At 33.7% G+C, this 20,071-nt stretch overlaps 1 protein-coding gene and 1 pseudogene across 2 annotated transcripts in view; both read right to left on the bottom strand.

Annotated features, from left to right (window-relative positions):
• The window catches only part of LOC100923043, a 34,639-nt pseudogene extending 28,902 nt beyond the window's left edge, over positions 1 to 5,737 (bottom strand).
• A 4,615-nt stretch (positions 5,738 to 10,352) lies between these two features.
• LPCAT2 (lysophosphatidylcholine acyltransferase 2) overlaps positions 10,353 to 20,071 on the bottom strand; it is an 81,060-nt gene continuing 71,341 nt past the window's right edge. Inside the window, exon 14 of one of the 2 annotated variants that reach the window (XM_023494204.2) lies at positions 10,353 to 11,132. In XM_023494204.2, the coding sequence (XP_023349972.1) occupies positions 11,023 to 11,132 (110 nt within the window). In that variant the 3' untranslated portion in view covers positions 10,353 to 11,022. Of the gene's footprint in view, positions 11,133 to 15,938; positions 17,998 to 20,071 lie in introns of those variants that run through there. The other variant, XM_003757258.4, reaches the window with a different exon arrangement.

Below are 20,071 nucleotides of genomic sequence, written 5' to 3'. Positions count from 1 at the left end.
ATATATCCTGTAAATTAAAGGCTATTAAATAAAAAAAAAAAAAAAAAAAAAAAAAAAAAAAATAATAACTGTTTTGTGCTCCAAAAAAGCTTCACCCCTGGGTGTAAAACTCTTTATGGGGCAAATAGCCACCTATATTTAAGATCTTGGGAACCAACATATTCCTTTCTTTACTAAGAGAATAGTGAAAACCTTTCCTCTAATCTGATACTGGGTGGGAAGGATTCACTAAAAGAGACCTCACTTAAATTTGGAGCTTTAATCTAAGAGATTACAGAACTCACTTCTCTTAAGGAAAAAAAAAAAAAAAGGTAACACTGAAAATGAAGACTCTAGCTGAAAGCCGGAAAAGTAGAAAGAAGCTTCTCTGAACACATTATTCCAATGAATTTTAATATTTACCAGTCACCATAAAACTAGTGAAGATTACATATTATATGAAACCACCAGGAAGCAGTTTCCAGGAAAGCAGCACAGTGAAATTACCAGAAGACATTGATGGGCTTCAGGTTTGAAGGTGTGAGTTATTTTCATGCATCTGTTTCCTATATGTGTATCTATCCACATATATATCCTAGTCATATTTTTATGTGTACGTTCTTCCATGAGTATGGCTATTTTATCACTAATAAGTAGCTATTTGTGTCAATGTGTTCAAACTTTTCTTATGATGGAGAAATGTGATACTGTTACCTTTCTTACTATGCTATTTTATTATTATATCTTTTCTTTGAACTATGTGTGTTTTCTGGCTGACGACTTATAAAGGTAAACACATCAATAGGACCACCGTTTTAAATGGATGCCAACCCAGTTACCTTAAACCTATGGCACCTTTTGTGGGATCCATATAGACTAACAGTGGCATTCTAGGTGTCACATAGGCAATAATAGCTAAAATTTACCTAGTGCTTTAAGATTTGCAAAGTACTTAAATATGTTAACTCATTTTATTTCCACAACAACCAAGAAAGCATCCTAAATAGTAGATGAATGAATGTAAAGATGTGATTGCCTAGGTAAAATGATCAGAGAAGCATTAGAAAGAATACTCAGTCTCCATTTTAGATACTTGGTACCATTATGCCTGAAATGCAATAATTATTTTGTTATCATTTTGAGTTCCTTCTGTGTTCTATTTCACGAGAAGCATCCCCTAGGCAGGAAAAATATGAGAAGTCACATTAATCATAATGTGAATGAGCTTATCAATTACTGAATAAGCTTATCATTTATCAATTACTGACTTTTGCCATGAGAAAGAAGAATTGGCATGAAGACATGGGGACTTTTGGAAATGAAAGAAGGAAGAGGATACAGGAAAAAAGCAGGCTTTGGGAGAAGTCAGTGAAGAACAAATAGCTGACATCACAATTTTGCTGAAAGCCAGATGCCCTTTATGAAAAAAAGGCTCCAAATCTATCTGGCCCAGGTGAATCCTAAGTGCTTTGAGAAAATTATTCCACAGGAAAAAATGTAAAAGTACAACACAATCGTCAAAGCAGAAAGCACTGGTAATCAGTTATGGGCTTGAATGACTTCTCTGATACAAACTTGTCCATGGTCACACCAGGAGTCATGTCCCCTTCTCAGTTTCTTTCCCTGTAATTTAATTCAATAATTTTCTTTTAAATCTAACATTTAGTAAATACCTACTAAATACAAAATGCTAAGAATATTTTTGCTTTGAGATTAACCCTGTAATTTCATTGGTGTAGAGGCATCAACTACTGCCTGAAATAAATAAAATATAGTTGGGATTTAACAAAATAAGCAAAAGTACAATAGAATATAAATAACGTTAATATGTTAAATCAATATGAACTGCCAATGATCCTTATGTATGGTTTAATGGTCCTTGTTTCTTTTCAGTTTGATACCAAAGGCATGTATAGTTTTATAACCTTTGGGATATAATTCCAAATTGTTCTCCATAGTAGTTGAACTAGTTTCCAACTCCAGCAACAATGCATTAATATATCTATTTTTTCCACACATGCCCCCAGAATTTGTCATTTTCCTTGTCATCTCAATCAATACTGAGGATATAAGATGTTACCTCAGAGTTGTTTTAATTTGCATATTTTTCTAATTATTAATCATTTGGAGAATTTTTCATATGATTATTAATAGTTTTGATTTCTTCTTCTGAAAACTGCCTATTGATATTATCAAATAATATATTACTTTTTTGATATATCAATCAAGGAATGCTCCTATTTTTATAAATTCACTCAGCTCCCTATATGTTTGAGAAATGAGACCTTTATCAGAAAAAAACTTGCTGTAAGTTTCCTACCTTCCTTCTCCCATTTTCTTGCTTTCCTTTTCATTTTGGCTGTATTTCATTTTGTGTATATATTTTTTTAATTTCATGTAATTAAAATTATCTTTCATCATTCTCTCTATTTTCTATTGGGTCATGAATGAACTCTTCCCTTATCTAGAAAATTGACAATTAAATTTTCCATGCTTCCTTAGTTTGCCTATGATATCATTCTCTATATCTAAATCATGTCCCCATTTGGAGATTTTCTTGCTTTATGATATGTGAGTTGTTAGTCTACATTTAGTTTCTACCAGACTGGTTTCCAATTTTCCTAGAAGTTATCAAATAGTGAATTTTTGTTCCTGTAGCTTTGATCTTTGGATCTACCAAAGAGCAAGTGTTTATAGTCATTTACTTCTATATATCATGTGCCTCTCTATTCCGCTGATGAACTATCCCATTTCTTATCCAGTACTATATTATTTTGATGATTACTACTTTGTAGTATAGTTTGAGATCTGGTGCTGATAGACAACCTTTCTTTGGTTTTGCTTTTTCCATCATTTCCCTCTATATTCTTGAACTTTTACTATTCCAGATTAATTTTGTTATTTTTTTATCTAGCTCTATAAAATCATTCTTTGTGTTTGATATGACACTGAATAAGTAGATTAATTTAGGTAAAATTGTCATTTTTATTATATTGGCTTAGTTTACCCATGAACAATGAATATTTCTCCACTTGTTTTGATCTGTCTTTATTTTGTGAAAAAATATTTTATAACTGGTCTGTATGAGTCTTGGTAGGTAGATTTCCAAAAAATTTAATACTTTCTGAAGGATTTTAAATGGGATTTCTCTTTCTACTCTTTCCTGCTGGATTTTATATAGAAATGCTAATGCTGTTAATAATATGTGTGAATTCATTTTAAGTCTTTCTTCTTACATTGATTCTCTTGACCTTTTGAAAAACAGGGTCACAGCCTCCAATCCCTTTCATCTAAAATGAGAGAAAAACAATAAGGTAAAAGAATCAATGCCCCTATTCATGGGAATATCTCCTTGAATGAAAAGAAGACTAGAGTACTTTCTTCTTACAGGATTGCTTTTTACTTAATACCATTTAGAATGAAGAAATAAGCTGAATAGGAGAAATGAGAGAGAAAGACAGAAAGAGACAAACAGACAGAGAGACACACACACAGAGACACACCGAGAGACATAGAGAAAGAGAGAGGGAGTCCCCAGACCCTTCAATATGGGGACTATATAAATAGCATTGTGTGCAAGCCCATAGAGCCCATTAACCAGTCCTTATTTCACTATGAAACAAAATAAGAAAGGCAAATTGGAGTGAGATGAAAGAGTTTTAAGTGCCAAACTGGGTAGTCTGTATTTTATTTTAGGGGACATAAAGATCCACTGAAGTCTTTTGAACATATATGATGTGGCTAGATATGCATTTTAGGAATATTAATTTGTCAACTTTCTGGGGAATTAATTAAAAAGGAAAGAGATTTGAGGCAGGGAGACCAATTAGAAAGCTATTTCTGTAGTCCCAATGAAAGGTGATAAGGGTTTGAATTACGGTAAAGGTTGAATGAGTGGAGGAAAGGGATGGATAAGAGAAATGGAGAAATTAAGAAAAAATTGAATAGTTCAGGATGGCTCCAAGCTTATCCCAAGGTAAATGGAATGATGGTGGTATCAAAAATAGGAAATAGGAAAACTTGGAGAAGAATTTTTTTAGGAAATATGATGGTTTCCATTTCTGTCATGTTGAATTTGAGATGTCTACTAAGTGTCCAAGTGGAGTTAATACAGTAGGCAATTGGTAAAAATGGAGCTGAAGTTTAGAAGAGAGATTATAACTAGCTATATAGATCTGAGAGTCATTTGCAAAGAAATAACTGAATTGATGGAACAATACCATTTAGAAACAAAAGCAAGAGAAACTAGTTTCATAGAAGATGTGCAGAGGAGAAAGTGACCAAGAGGAGATGGCCGAGTCTCAAACTACAGAGAGATCAAGATTCTTCATGATCTTGATCTTGATAAGGACTAATAAAAGTTAACTGAATCTAAAAGTTAAGAGAACCTTAGTCACCTGGGGTAGAACAGTTTTTGAGTTTGAAGTCACACTACTAAAAATTAAGAAATAAGTGGGAGGTGATAAAAGAGAAACAGTACCAGAGATAAAATAATTCTTTTTAAGAGCTTGGAATTGAAAGAAGTCAAGAAAATACAGGCGAAGTTTGAAGGGACGTCAGGGTCAGGTTATGATTTGTAAGGATAAAATGAGGAGACTGAACAACATAAAACCCAATGTTTCTTTCAGTTTCTAATCCAAATTTCAAAAAAGAAATGTCCTTTAATGCCTTCAGTTGAAAGCCCTTTACTAACAGTATACATTACCATGGAATAGGTAATAATTGACAAAGAACTTAAGTATCTGATTCTATTGGATCTTTGCAACACCTCTGTAAAGTGAGTTAAAGTATGAGATGCCCTCCTATTTTAAATGTAAAGAAACTGAAGTTCAGAAAAGTGAAGTGATTTGCTTAACATCACCCAGCTAGTGAGTGGAAGATTAAGGCCTGAAATCCAGGACTTTCAGCAATAAGTTAAGTGTTCCTCCTTCACATTTCCCCTTCTTTTCCTTCCCTCCTTCCCTCCATCCAACTGCTGGAGTTTACCAGTGCATTAGTTGGTTTCCTCTTCCTCTGGGCCTTTTAAAGATTAAGTTGAAATGTTTCCACAACTGTTCTCCATTAGCTTGACTCTGTAGTCGCTTAAATAGCTCAGGCTGCCCAGAGTGATGATAGAAATGAAGACTTTTGTGATTTCAAAAGTTGTTTGGGCCCAGGTTGGATTTCACTCATAAATTTTCATACAATTTAAACAAAGACTGATATTGTAATTAAACCAGAGAGTTGGCATTTCTCTTTCAGATTTTCAATGTATTTTTACACTAGAAAAAAGAAGGGAAAAAACCACTTTGGTCTAGAATATTCAGTTACCAAAAGTTTCTGAAACATTGCAGGAAGAAAAACAAGCCCTCTGAGCTTGACATAGTTGGGATCAGAAGGAAATGTAATATGCAATAATGAAATCTTTCTGACTTGTAAGATTCTCTGAATAACTTGCATTTCATTGCTAGTTTTCTCTGGTTTCAAAAGACTTCCCACAAGGAAGAAAAGCCCTGTTTTAAAGGCATCCAACTATACCAAAAACTCCCCTATTGCTTTCTAAACTACTCCCTACTCATTTTATTCAAGTTTTACGCAAATGCTGGGCGTTTTCCTGTGGTCTCTGATGTCAGGGACCCACCCTGGTGCGTAGAAATATCATCTGCAGAGGGAGTTGATTGTGCTCCTGGCACCAGCATCTTATGCAAAGCTGGCGTGCCTCTTCTAAAGGAAATGGCTGTCCTGAATGATCCTGGCACACAACTTCTGCTTTTGCCATCTCCCTTTAATGTGAAAGATTTTCCTGATGGCAATGGTCAGAGACCAAGAAAACTGGGAAATGAACATTTTTCAGTTTAGAAGGAATCTGAAATTCCTACCTCCTCCTACCCTAGGACTCCTATAGCAAAATAAATACAGCAAAAAATTTAGGGCTGGTCTCTTATAGAGAAACAAGTTGCGAATTAATGAAACTAATCCAAGCAACCCTTCTGGAATGGACCTGATTTTTTTGGCTTCTTTTCTTCAATCATTGCTTATGTTCTAAATGTTTTCCACTTCAATATTCTCCATTAAACACATATGCCTTCATTTGGTCTATGGACATTTTTACAAGAAGAGAAAAGACCTTTAGGGAAAGAAGAATACACTCAGTTACCAGGTTTAGTCAATTCTGCCTCCATTACTTCTTTTTAATCTGTTACTTTTTCTTTACTCATACCACTACCAGTGAAATTCAGGACTTCTTATCTGGATTATTTTTTAGCATACTTCTAATTGTTCTCTCTGCTTCCAGACCCTTCTTCAATGCATACTATACACAGTTGCAAAATTGATACTCCCAAAGCACAATTCTTACTATATATCTCTCCTCTGCATAAAGATATTTTATTGGCTTCCTATTGCTTTTGGAATAGTGGTGTCAAACAAATAAAATGGAGACTAACCTATACAAAGAGATCCCTGTAGACTGCATATTAACTTAGAAAATGACAGATTAACTTTATGTTCTATCGTATTTTTACTTATTTTGTTATATATTTCCAAATTATATTTTTATTTTTTCTAAAAATAATTTTATGCTTTTTTTATTATATCATCCCTTAGTATCTGATTATTTTGATTACCTTTTAAAATTTCATTTTTGTGTCCCTTTCCAAAAAGGGAAATATATCCCAGAAAATATTTCTCTTACTCTCTTCATTATCCACCTCAACTCCTGTCCCTCCTAGATATTCATTCTATGACTCTTGACTCCTATAATTATCTAGTTTCTATTCTTTGTATCATTTATTCAATCAAAGCTTTAAAAGTGACCATTGTAGTTCTCCCATCTATATAGTTTCTGCCACTGCCTTGTAGAATTTTCCTTATGGATTTCCCTTTCTCATTGTGTCTTATTCCCAGAATAATATTGTTTACAAATGTCAGAGAGGATACGGCCCCATAGTAGGGCCCCTCCTCCATCATATCTTGATTATGCAACCTACTACTCATCTATACCTTCCTTGGATACCTTTTATCCCTATTTGTCTCAAAAATTTCCCTTTATCCCTGCTTTCCCACTCCCCTAAATGCTAGTTGTTCCTAGAAGTTCCAACTTCCCTCTTTCTAGCATGAGTGAACTTTGTAATCACTAAATCTCCTGGATCACACCCAACATATGGTCTCTATCTCACTTCATAGACCATCTCTCTTCACCCATAAGAGCATTCAGCAATAGACCCTTCTCCCACTACCAAATTAAGGTGCTTTCCTTTCCTTCCTTTCAGACTTTTCCTCCTCTTTCTCACCCATTCTCCTCTCTTACTGAGACCACAAGTATCACCCTTCCCTCACTGATAGCCTTCTAATTCATCTGAGAATATCCTATATTCCTTTCTTTCTCCTTAATTCCCCTCTTAACATTGATATTTATTATTCCATGTCATATTATAGTGCACAAAATTTTTTGATTCACCTGTAAACAAGGTGTTTCAAGGTTCTATACATGAAGCCCTTAGGCCTGACTCTTTCTAGGTATTACCACTGGATTTCTGCCTTCATCCCTGACTCTGTGTACATTTAGAAAGAACTCTCTTAATGGTATCTCTGTGATCATTTTTTTGCTATTTCTATTTTTGGCACTTGCCTTTATTCACTACTTCTATATATTTTTTGTTTTGGATGTTTGAGGAGGGAATTCTTTTCTGGTTGGATTTTCTTTCCAAAAATGTTTAAAATTCTTCTTTATGATTGAATTTCCATCTTTTTAAAAATTTACACTTAAATTTTGGTTTTCAAAAATAGGTCACCCTGATTTGTATTTTGAGCTCCATTGCTGTGTAGGACACATTATTCCATTCCCTTGTATGTTTGGTTGGCATTGTACAATAATCTTGTGTTGTGTGAATTTCTTTTCCTTTGTGCATACAGATCTTCCTCCTGATTATTAAGGAACATGCCTAAATGTGAAGGGGCAGATTAAGTCTCCTAAAGTCCCCAGATTTGTGAATCATAACACTTAAAGGAGTTGCAAAGCAGCCTTTACTGACAGAAATGTTGCTTGTGGATTGGGAATGAAATAAATTGGAGGCAAGAGGGAAGAGAAGAGAAGTCAGAAAAGCAACTGTCTCTCAGACTCCTTGTATTATCATCATCCTCTCACATGAAGAGATCCATTTTATAGGTCTGAGTTAGATCTCTGGCAGCCACTGGCAGGTGGCTCTTGTATCACAACATCATTTCTTTGAATTTTAATTGGATTGTTAAATTTAATCATTATGTGCCTTGGAGTTATAAGCCTTGGTTTCAAACTGAAGATGATCTATGAATCCTTTCAATTGGTATTTCATTTTTTTATGTTCAGAAGTTCTGGATAATTTTCATCTATTATTTCTTTCATTATGTTGTTAAGGTTTTTGTCCCGTTATGTTCTTCTGGGAAACCTATAATTCTTAGATTTTATCAACACATAACTGTTGAAATCAACATTTTTTGCTTTCATGGTTATCATATTTCCTTTCCTTTTCTTTTCTTTTCTTTTCTTTTTTTTTTCTTTTAAACTTCTAGATTTCAGTTCTATATATATGCATTCCCAGGCTATTGCTTTCTCTTTTGTTTCTTTGGTGAGACTTGCTACTGCAGAACATAGTGTTTCTATTCTGTCCATTATTTATTTATTTTTTTGCTAGTCAGGTCATAAATTCTGCTCTCATAATTCTCATTTCTCCTTTGAACTACTCAAAAACAGTATATTGTGATTCCATGTTCTCCTCAAATCCCATAGGGATTTTTCATCTTTCACAGGGATTTCTGTTTCATCAAGTGTTAGATTATTTTCCATTATTTTATAGCATTTATTCATAAATGCCTGACCCCATTTACCAGATCTGGAGGCCATATTTCTTTCTGCTATTAATGATTGCCCTTTTAATTTTCCCACTTATGTTCAAGGTCTTTTAGTTTCCTTCTTCCTGGAGTCTTTAGTAATTTCAGCTTATTTTCCCTTTTATTTTTTTCTGAGTCTCTGACTGTCTTCCCTCTGAGAGTGGTTTCTATCTGAGCTGGACCTCAAAATATAGCAGCATCTTTTCATGCTGAGTAATACATGGTATTGTAATCAATAACTCTCTTCTCCAAGTGATTTTGGGGTGAACAGAACTGTCCCCAGATAAGTACTTTCCCCAATACACCTACTGTGTCCTGTCCCACACTGCTATTTTCCCCTATGTCAGACAGTATAAAGAATTTTCATGCTAATGGTACAGGGTTGATTTTTGTGGTCTGGGTCATTGAGTCTCTAGAAAAGGAGGATCAAGGTAGGATGTGCTATTTAGCTCTTTTTAAAGTTTAAATATTGTTTCCTGTTCCCATCCCCCTGTCTCTGACTTTCCTGAAAAATTTTTTTGTAACACACAACATTGCCCATTGTAATACTAGTGGTGTGGCACCAGTAAACTTCAATAGTCTGGAGTCCTATATAGACAATTGCTATCTGTCTTGACCAAAGCATCCTGGAACTAAGATCTCCTCACATCTGAAAAGAGGCAGAAAAGACAGAATTGTGGGGGTGAGTTTTATTTACAGCTCTGTGGGTTGGCTAGCATAACTTTATGACTGGTAGCATGCAGTATGGCAAAGCAGTGCTGAGTAAACTCAGTTTGGAAGTCAGTGCATGGGTTTGTTTGTTTTATTTTCTTTTGGATTCTGAATGCCTTAAATCATGAAAGCTTTTTATCTTTGGGACATAATTTCTGTATTGGAGAGGTTTGAAAGGGTAAGGGGAACAGAAAAATGTCTTTTTCTCCATCTTGTTGACCACATGACCTGAAACTCTTCCCAATTACATTTCCATTTGAGGACTGTTTTTGCTGCTGCTGCTGGGGGCTATGTGTTTGGTACCTCTGTTCCAGAATTAAAACACAAATTCCTCTTTTGGGCACTTAAAGTTTTTCACAATCTGATTCCGAATAACATTCCATACTGGTTATATTTTACCCCCCCCTTGCTGGCTACACATAAGAACTAAACTGGACTAGTTGCTGTTCTCCATATATAACATTTTATCTCCAGCCTTCAGATTTTGAACAGGTTATCCACCATGCCTGCAATCCACTTTCTTCTTTCTTCTGCCTCACGGAATCCTTTGTTCCTTTCAAAATTCAATTAACCTGCCACTTTCTGTATTGACCCATTCCTGGTCAAGCAACATTTATTAAGCTTTTGTTTTGTTCCAGGCATTGTGCTATGCACTGGGGATACAAAAGAGACAGAAAACAGTGCTTACCCTCTAAGAGCTTACAATCTAATGGGACAGACAATATGTACAACAAATATAGACAAAGCAAGCTATATGCAGGTTAACAAGATAATTTTCAGGGAAAAAAATAAGAAATAAGACCACTTGAGGAAGGCTTTTGTAGAAAGTGGGATTTTATTTGGGACTTAAAAGCCAGGGTGGGGTGGTAGTTGAAGCAGAGGAACTAGGTACTGAAGACAGACAGAGAAAATGCCTAGAGCCCAGATATGGAGAGATGGATCTCTGTAGTTGTTTGTGAGTTTCACCTATCCTGAAAGTTTTTTTGGGTTTACTTTTTGTATACTTGTGTATCTGTGGGCTTATTATATACCTTATCCCACTCTGGACTGCTTCATTTTTGTCTGTCTCTACTCTGTCTTGCATAGTACTTTGTCCAATTAATCAAAGCTTGTTGAATTTAATCAAATAAATTTGCTAGCCTTCAACCATGAAGAGGATACTCCTGAGACATCATAAATAAGACAAACATTTTGAAATGTGTTTCCAGTTGTGGGGAAAAGTTCACACTGAGCCATCTGCAAGACTTTTTTCTGCCCCCGTTGCAATGTCACAGCTTGTTAATCCATGACTGAAAAAAGGTATGGTAAAACTAATTGGCCCATATGTAAAGGGTTAAATTTATGGGTAGTAAGAAGTCCAATATTCTAGTCCCAAATTTACCCTCTTGCTAGAAGCTTAACTTCCAGCAAGTCTTCCAGCCTCGTTGAGCTTCATTTTCCTCATCTCATAATTATTTTTTTCTACTGTTCCTCATAGCTCACCAATCATGTCCTTGTGAACAGTAATTGTGAATTTGATTGTCCAAAGCATCTTCCACTGAGGCTTCCATAAATTCCTAATCTTAAATCCATCCTTTCAGCATGAGATGGGAACTCTGTGTATTCAAGGAGAAAACAAAAAGACATAGTGATAAAATAAGAGGTAAAAATATATAATCCATGAATTCAGTCTCCAATTTTCTTTTTTAGCCCTGCACTCGAAGAAGTATCAAGTTTAATCATTTTCATTTTGGCTAATGTTATTTGGCAATCATCATATTTAGAACCTTCTGACTCTCTTCTTACAGAAATAATTCAGGACATATAAATATGAGGCTTGTAGACATTCTATAAATATTTGATCTTTTAGTTTTGACTTTTGGACCATTTTCCCCAACATATTTTGTCACCCTGCCCTATATCAATATTTGTATTAAAATAAATACAAAGGTATATATGGGTCTAATTTTGAAGGTATCATTTTTTGTATGGTTTCTCTCTGAATATACTTTGCAATAAATGTTAGTAAAAAACTTCAATTATTTTCATGGTTGTATTATTGAAAACATTTATAATAAGCATTATAATGAAATATGACTTGTTTCCCAAATGCTTCTTTATACCTTCAGGAAAGCATTAAAATCAGCATCTTTATTTACTTCTTCAAAGAAAATCTGAGCCACCTTTCCAATTAGTTGTGACTCCTTATCTTTAAGTTTCACTTATAACAAGAATATCAAGGTTGACACAATTCAGTAGAATGCTCTCAAACTGGTCACTGGCCTAGCCTCTTTCAGTCTCAACTCTTCAAGAGGCATGATTTGATTCCAGTGAGTGGTGGGGTAAGATAAGAGTTCTTTTCTAGTCTAGTATCATTATGCTCATATAGCAGCTAGTGCTGATGAAGCAAGATGAACTAGCCTTTGTATACTTGGAAATCCTTGTCTCTTCTGTGTTTCTTTTCCTTAAACAAATGAGCTTATGAGTTCTCAAGGTCCAATGATCCTGGGCGGCCTATGGTGATGCTGAGGCAGCAGTAACTGATAACAAAAAATGTTTCTGAATTATAAATGCTGGTCACCAACAAGAAGATTGGTCCAAATCTAGATTGTTGTTGCCGTTTAATCATTGCAGTCATGTCTGACTCTTGGTGATTCCATTTTATTTTTTTTTTGACAAAAATACTGGAGTCATTTGCCATTTCCTTTACCAGTTCATTTTACATATGAGGAAAATGAGGCAAACAGGGAAAGGGACTTGCCAATAGTCACACAGCTAGTAGGTGTCTGAGGCCAGATTTGAACTGGGGAAGCTGTCTTCCTGACTCTAGACTGTTATTAAAAGGCCAATTAAAATTAACCAGGTGGTTAGACAATATGCAAAGTAAAATAAAAATTGCTTACTGAACAGTGTTGGAAAACTGCTTGTAGTTCTGCTGAAGTTTACATAGTAACCACCAAACTGCATCTAAATGTTATTGATTTATGTTTTAATCATTTTATTAATATGTATTATGCTTCTTTTTTCTGATTTTTTGTTAGGAATAAATCTCTTGTCCCATACCCAATTCATATTTCACATGAGCATATTTAGTACTTTTTCCATCTGGGGAAATCCATAAATTTGTGAGTCCCCTCTAAAAAGAAGAAGGTTCCCTTAGAACTGAATCTAATCCACAACCTCCAATGGATATGTACAGTATAGTACAAGTGATCTCAGATGATTGGTCTTTAGATAATGACAATGACCATTGTTCCAAATGGATCTTTCCTTCTAATTGAAATTTATTTGTTCCACCTCTCTCCCTTACAGCCCTGTAAAAAGTTTAGCTGATCAACAAGAAGATTATGTGATGAACAACTGTGATGGACTTGGCTCTTTTCAACAATGAGGTGATTCAAGGCAATTCCAATAGACTTGTGATGAAAAGAACCATCTGCATCCAGACAGAGGACTATGAAGAGTGAATGTATTGTTGCTATTGTTGATTATTTGTTTTTGTTTCACTTTTTTCCTTTTTGATTTATTTTTCTTGCATATCATGATAAATATGGAAATATGTTAAGAAGAACTGCACATATTTAATTTATATTGGATTACTTGCTATCTAAGAGAGGGAGGAAGAAAAATTTGGAACACAAGATTTTACAAGGGCAAATGTTTAAAACTATCTTCACATGTATTTTGAAAAATAAAAAGCTGATATTATTACAAACAAACAGAAAGAAAGTTTAACTGATAAGACATCTAATTATAGAGTATTCATGGATAACTATCTGAAGACAGATGTGATACCTGAATCCAGTGAATAATGAGCATTATCATAGCAGACCAGTCAGAGAATATCTTTGTGATAAAGTAGTTTTCCTGCTCCTCATTAAATTACACTATTCCACCTACTGTAAAGCTGGTCTTTAAATACAAAGTAGCCAATAGAGATGGTATGGTCTCAACTTCTAATCCAACCAAAACTATCCTTCTATGCATGCTTGAAAGATTTTACATTCTACAATACTTTATCATTCCCTTGTGAGATTAGATTGTCACCTCAGGGGAGCCATGACTAAGTATTTCTTGGTTTTCTCTAACTTAAAATAATTCTAAAGGGTGAAATAGTGCAAATAATATAAAGCCTCTTTCCTACCTACATTCCAGAAGTGCCTTGGGGGTAAATCTATGGCCCATCATTAAGAAAGAGACATGATGTAGAACAGAGAATTTTCAAACCAGAAACTTGCAGATTGTCAGGTTTTCAAAATAAATGAAAGTGAAAGTAAATGGGTGTCTTGGGCCTATTTAACTAGAGACTTGTTTCAAGGTTAGGGATCTATGATTCTTCTTCTTAAGGGTGTCTGGAATCTCCAGAGTGCTTTGTAGAGACATTAAACAGACTTATATTTACTTTGACTTAATTGCTTTTTTTATATCTCTCAGTACACTTTTATTGATGAATCAGGTGCCATGGGGAAAGGTGGTTAATAATTCTAAGAAGTAGAATGAGGGAAAGTAAGGATACAAATCACATTGAGATTAACTTTGTCTACATTTACTTAAGACCAGATCCCAAGATAAAGGAATGGAGGTTGAATTTAGATGGGATAGATTAACTTTGTAATGATTCACTATTATATTTGTACCTCGCTTTTAAGGTGAAATGGAACAACTTGAGGGAAATGAGACAGCTTCTTAAATATTAAACCAGGCAAAAAGTTTCATTGAACTACCTGTAAAAACAGAAATACTTAGCAGAGATGTTCATATATGATAGGGTAGATGAGCTAGCAACTTCCTTTCCCAGTCTAAGTTACCCACAGACATATTAGACCATATACAATGGAAGGCAAGCAATGTGTATGGTGTGTACCATCATTCAGAAGGAAATGTACTCTACAAAACTACCACATATTGATCCTGTTAGTTTATATACATTATTGTCCAAGTACTACTCCCAAATATGAAGTTTGGCTATGAACTCATTCCAAAAATCTCGTGCTTCTGCTTAAATATATTCTATGTAGCCCCTTAAAGGGAGTGAATAGAACAGGATTGAAGGATGATAGATTTACAATTAGAAGGAAGCTTAGAGATCATCTAGCCCAGTCTCATTCCTCTGTGACTTCCTACACATGCATGCGCGCGCGCACACACACACACGGTGATTTTATAGATGAAGCAATGAGGTCAAAAAAAAGGGATATTATTTTCCCAAGATTATGCAGATTCAAAGCCAAGCTTCAAACCCAGGTTCTCTTCTCTGATTCCAAATACAGCTCTTTTTTATGGCTCTCTGCTGCTTCCCAGTTAACACAAATAGCTAATATTTGTTCAGTAAGGACTTTGCTTTGCTTATGCCCAGTTTACTTAGGAATGACCACACAGGTGGAAATAGCTTCTTTCCATTGTCTATATAGCTAGAATAGGCAGCATCTTTAAAATCATCATTCTGAGACATTTTTTTTTCCTTTCCCCTTTCCTCCCCTCTCCTCTTCTCTCTTACTTTCCCTCCTCTCCCTTCCCTCTCTTCTCCACTCTTCTTCTCTCCCTCTCCTCCCCTCCCTCCCTGTGTCTCTGTCTTTGTTTCTATCTCTGTGTCTCTGTCTCTCTCTCTCTCTCTCAATTGCTGACTGCAAGTACAATTTGGAAGAGTAACCTAGAGAGAGGGAATACTATATGTATATATTTTGTATTCATATAAATGTTGTTTCTCCCAGTTGAATGTAAGTTCCTTGAGGGCAGGGGCTTTTTCATATTTGCTTTTGTACTCCTAGTGCCTAGTACCATATCTAGCTCATAGCATATTCTGAATGTTTGTTGAAAGTCTAAGGAATTCAGAGTTATCTACATTCCACAATGAAATATTAGAGTAGGACTCTTTTCAGACTTAATTTCCCCAGTAGTCTCTCAATAGCAAATACTTTTATTAGCAATTTTTCAAATACTATCTCAAATACCTTTAACAGCAGTTTTCCATTTTATATATATAAAACAACCTTTTTCTGTATATTAGCATTGAGTGTGGTGGTGAGCTTATGATAATTGAGGTTGGATTTTTATGGTTTATACATCTTAGGATTTTAGTATTTTCAATTTATAAGTGATTCTTATTTCATCTTCAGGTATTTGTTCAAAACTGTAGGACATTTGACTGGTTTTAGTGAAATTTAATTCCATACTTTTGATCTTAAGGTAGGAAAAAGACTTTCAAAGAAATCTTTGTTGAAACTACATAACATCAAACCTTTATATAGTAGAAATACCAATCATGATTTATGATTGTTATTCACAATAATACTATTCAAAAGTCAACTTTTTTAGGATTAATAATTATTGCTAGCTTGGTTGAAATTTGAATTCATTAGAATAAAATGATTTCTGACATTTCATAAGCCTGAAATGCAAACAAAAAAATGATTAAACATAGCCATACATATGTAATTTTTATTCAATTCACAATGCTGAAAAGCAAATTTTGAGACAAAATAGAGAAAGCAGAATGAAATATTATGCAGTACACTTGCTTATTTAGTAACATAATGAAATAGGAAATATTGGAAAATTACACAAATTTTTACTACAATTAAATAGTATAAATATTACCTTAAAACAGGAAAATAAAATAATCAACTGCATTAGTCCCACGCAAAGCCTTTAATTTGCAATGTTATTTATTAGGGATCTTTGGTCTTTCCTGATTGATAAGACTAATATCTAGCTTTTCTGTGATAACCAACAAACAATTACTGAATCTGAGTACCAGGCATTTTTCAACTACTTGTGGCAGACACTATATAACAATGATGTGCTATTCTAATTATTCAAACAATTATTTCAGTTTACTTATTGCTTAATTTCTAAATAGCTTTAAGGGATAAAAAATCAAACGATTGTATATTTTAAGAATGAAAGTAGATATTCAATTATCCAAATAACATTTAATTATCTGGGAAATGAGGACATTTATTGATCAGTATGTACAATTCATTTAAAATCATGATTACTTGCTAAAAATAAATCCTGACATCTACTTTGAATATTTCTATTTTCATTAAAGGGGGACTTTGCTTTAAAAAGACAATGAAAAACCAGACAGACTGTGTAATTCATTTCAGATATTTAATAAAAAGCCAGAAGCAACCTGTTTCTGTATTTTATCTATTCCTTTGTTCTTTGTTCAAATGACATAGAAGACAAAGAAAAAAATTTTTTGAAATATCAAAAATTTGAAAAGTGTGCATGATGAGGCAAAATGAAATTACTAACTAATTTAAATTGCTATCTTAGTATGGACAGGCTTTTAAAGTCACTAGATTTCTATTATACTTTGAAGAATTGTATATTTTCCAATTTAATATTTCTGACAAACTTCAACTTGTTTTCCCATTATAAAATAGAATATTGGTAATTTTATTTAACATTAAATTAAGACATTTCTAAAAGACTGTTAATACACATATATAAACATACAGAGTAAAAATATCACTTATCTGTGGGGTAAATAACACATTCTGTTGAATAAAATTCAACTCTAACACAATTTTTTCATTAAGCAATTAGTATTACCTTAATAAGTCATTCATACTCAGTCATTAGCCAGAAATCACTGTATTATCAACAAACTGTAACTTTGCATAGGAATATTGACTTTTAACAGATAATTATAAAGACCTATAAGTTAGACACACACCAAGTAAAATATTAGTTTCTTAAAATATTTTATCCAATAAGTGGAATTATGTATTCCAAATGTATTCCTTATAAACTAATAATTATTTTTATTCCTGGAAAAATATATGAAAAATTTAACAAAACAATGGGTTACCAGAAATAGTTTCAGAATCCTGTATCACATTTTACACTAACTCTATGTTTTGGAGGAGTATTTTTTCAAGAGAGAAACTATTTCAGGAACATAGAATATTTTCCTTTTTTATTTTTAGGAGATCCAGAAAAACACATATAATATAGAAATTTTCAGTTTGTCACTCAAAAAAGCACAGACCACTATATTTATTTGGCAAAGTCATCTTAACTTGAAAAATAAAATCTATAAAAACTGGTATTTTATCCCCAATAAACCAACCATATTATTGAGTGGCATAAAACACATCATACTAAAATGAGAGATAGATAATCTAGATGTTTAGATAACTTTTTTTATGAGAGCCATTAAAACAACTTTAGAAAAGCAAACATTTTTCAATACTAAATGTATCTATAATTTGGCAGATACATTTTAATTACCATTAAGAAATTTCTTTACAACATAAAATAAAAATTATTGATGTTCATTTTTGGTTCAGTCATCTTTTTTGTCTGAGGTTCCATCTTCAATAGGTCCTGGACAGACTTTGTTATGAGCAATGGATGGAGCCATTTCAACTTCTTTGGGCAATGAAAATACATGGCATGCCTGGAGGTCTAGGTATGTGGTAAAAATCTTGGCATATTCTGGATGTTTCAGGGCAAAACTCCTAAATTCCACTGGAAGAGGAGAAAGGAAAAAAAATCTACATTGTAGTGAGACCCTTATGAGTAGATCCTATTCTGTCTGATGTCAAAATAATAAAATATAGTGAATTTCTATTTCCTTATATCTTATGTGGGTGAATTAATTACTAAAAATTTCCTGAAACCTCAAACCAATGAATTATGCCAGTTAATTGTACATGTGTTAGGCAGGCTTGAAAAGCTCAATAAAGTGATAAATGGAGTCTGTTAAATTATACCTTATAGTCTCAAGAGTATACAGTGGTGGTATCCCAAGATCTTCAGATAAGAAATAAATCATCTTTTATCTCAAATATTTCAGGCTAGAAGAATTAGGATGACAGGACTAAATATGGCATCAAAATCTGACTTTTAACACTTCATACCAAAATAGAGGACCTAATCCCTGAATCTGCCCTTTATCCTTCCATTTTTTTTTTAAACTTTTCAGTATGGCTAAAGATTGTAATAACTACATATAGCCAAGGGAAGTTTGTCTTTTAATCACTTTGCTATTTTCTTTCAAAAATAGTCTTTGAGTATTTCTCCACTGCGATCTATAATCAGACATATCCTCTATTCAATATTTTGGATCATCAATCAACTTTCCAAAAGTTAAAATTATATTGGTGGTTCCTTAACAGAGATTAGTTGACCACAGAGTGAGGTTGAACCTACTATTTAATATTCAATAATCACTCTGTACTTTCAATAGTTGAAAAACTAATAAATATCCCTTGCAATAGGATAAACTTATTAGTTTACTTCAAAAACTTGTAGGGGACCAAGGTTCAAAAAAGGACAGCAGTTTTGCAAAGATCAGAAAATAAGTTAATGTGAGAGCTGACATGATTGAACTCAAGAGCTTAACTCTGAGGCGTGTACTATGTTGAAATGACCAACATCTCAGTCTTTGATATGATTGGTGAAAAATCAAGGTATTACCAATTTCTGGGAGAAATTGCTCATGAAATTAAATCAAGTCATCCTTTAATTTGATTCATGAAAAGCATTAAAGCAAAAATTTAATGTGATACTGGGTAAATTATTCAAGCTCTCGATATTCTAGGCAACTCTTTTAGAACTTACACATCTCTAAGATTTTCTCTGCCTAGAAAATACCAACTTGCTCTGGTAGAAGAGTTTCTTACCAGAACCTTTAATTACACCACTGAAATCTAAATTTGAACTTGAATAATATGGATGCAAAAAACTTATCCTATATCACTGTGCAGAATTGGGGTGGGGGGTAGAAAAAGAAGATTAGAGTTTTTATTACTAAATTACTAAATAATTGTTTTCACTTTTTAAAAAAAATATTTATTTTAGTTGACTAAAAAAATTGTGTCTTTTCATCTACAATATTTTTAAGCCATTTGCTATCATCAAACTGAAAAGTAGTTGATGACTGCTTCTTAAATAAAATTGTTTTAATTCCTGTTTTGAAATACAAAAGCTCAGAGAAATAGATCATCTTGATATATATCTTGTCACTGGAACCAGATGGCTCTGGAAAGGAAAGTGAGTCAGTTGATCTTGCAGAACCCTCACTTAAATCCAACTCACTTGCATGGTATAACATCAGTTCCCTGATGTCATGATTCTTTTCAAGAATATGATTCTCTTCAAAATTCTCTTCTCCTTCTTCCCTCCCTTCCTTCCTTGCTTCTGTTTTCTTTTGTATTTCTAAACCCTCCCAAGATATTTTGGGGTTTACTGGCTAGATTTTTCTCAAGGACCAGGTTTTAAACTGAAACCAATCTGATTCTAACTAGCCACCAATAAGTCCTAAGTCAAACCTCATTTGGTCATTGTTTGGGTCTTGAATGATTCAGACTGAATATACATAGCAGTCATTTCTACTTTGGCCAGAAATCCTAAGTCTTTCCCTCTCAAATTCATTCATTTATTCATATTGTTTTTGGATTCAATTGCCTCAATTGCTACCTAGCCTTAATCACTGAATGGGTACAGCCTCAGTCAAACTGAACCTACTGAAGATCTTAAATTAAAAAGGGCAAGGTCTCTCATTTCACGCAGAGCCATCTCCAGTTATCTTGATCTATAT

This window comes from Sarcophilus harrisii, chromosome 2 (assembly GCF_902635505.1).
Source record: "Sarcophilus harrisii chromosome 2, mSarHar1.11, whole genome shotgun sequence".
Classification (NCBI taxonomy): domain Eukaryota; kingdom Metazoa; phylum Chordata; class Mammalia; order Dasyuromorphia; family Dasyuridae; genus Sarcophilus; species Sarcophilus harrisii.
The sequence above is the reverse complement of the archived record's forward strand: the minus strand, read 5'-3'. Positions and strand labels throughout refer to the sequence as shown.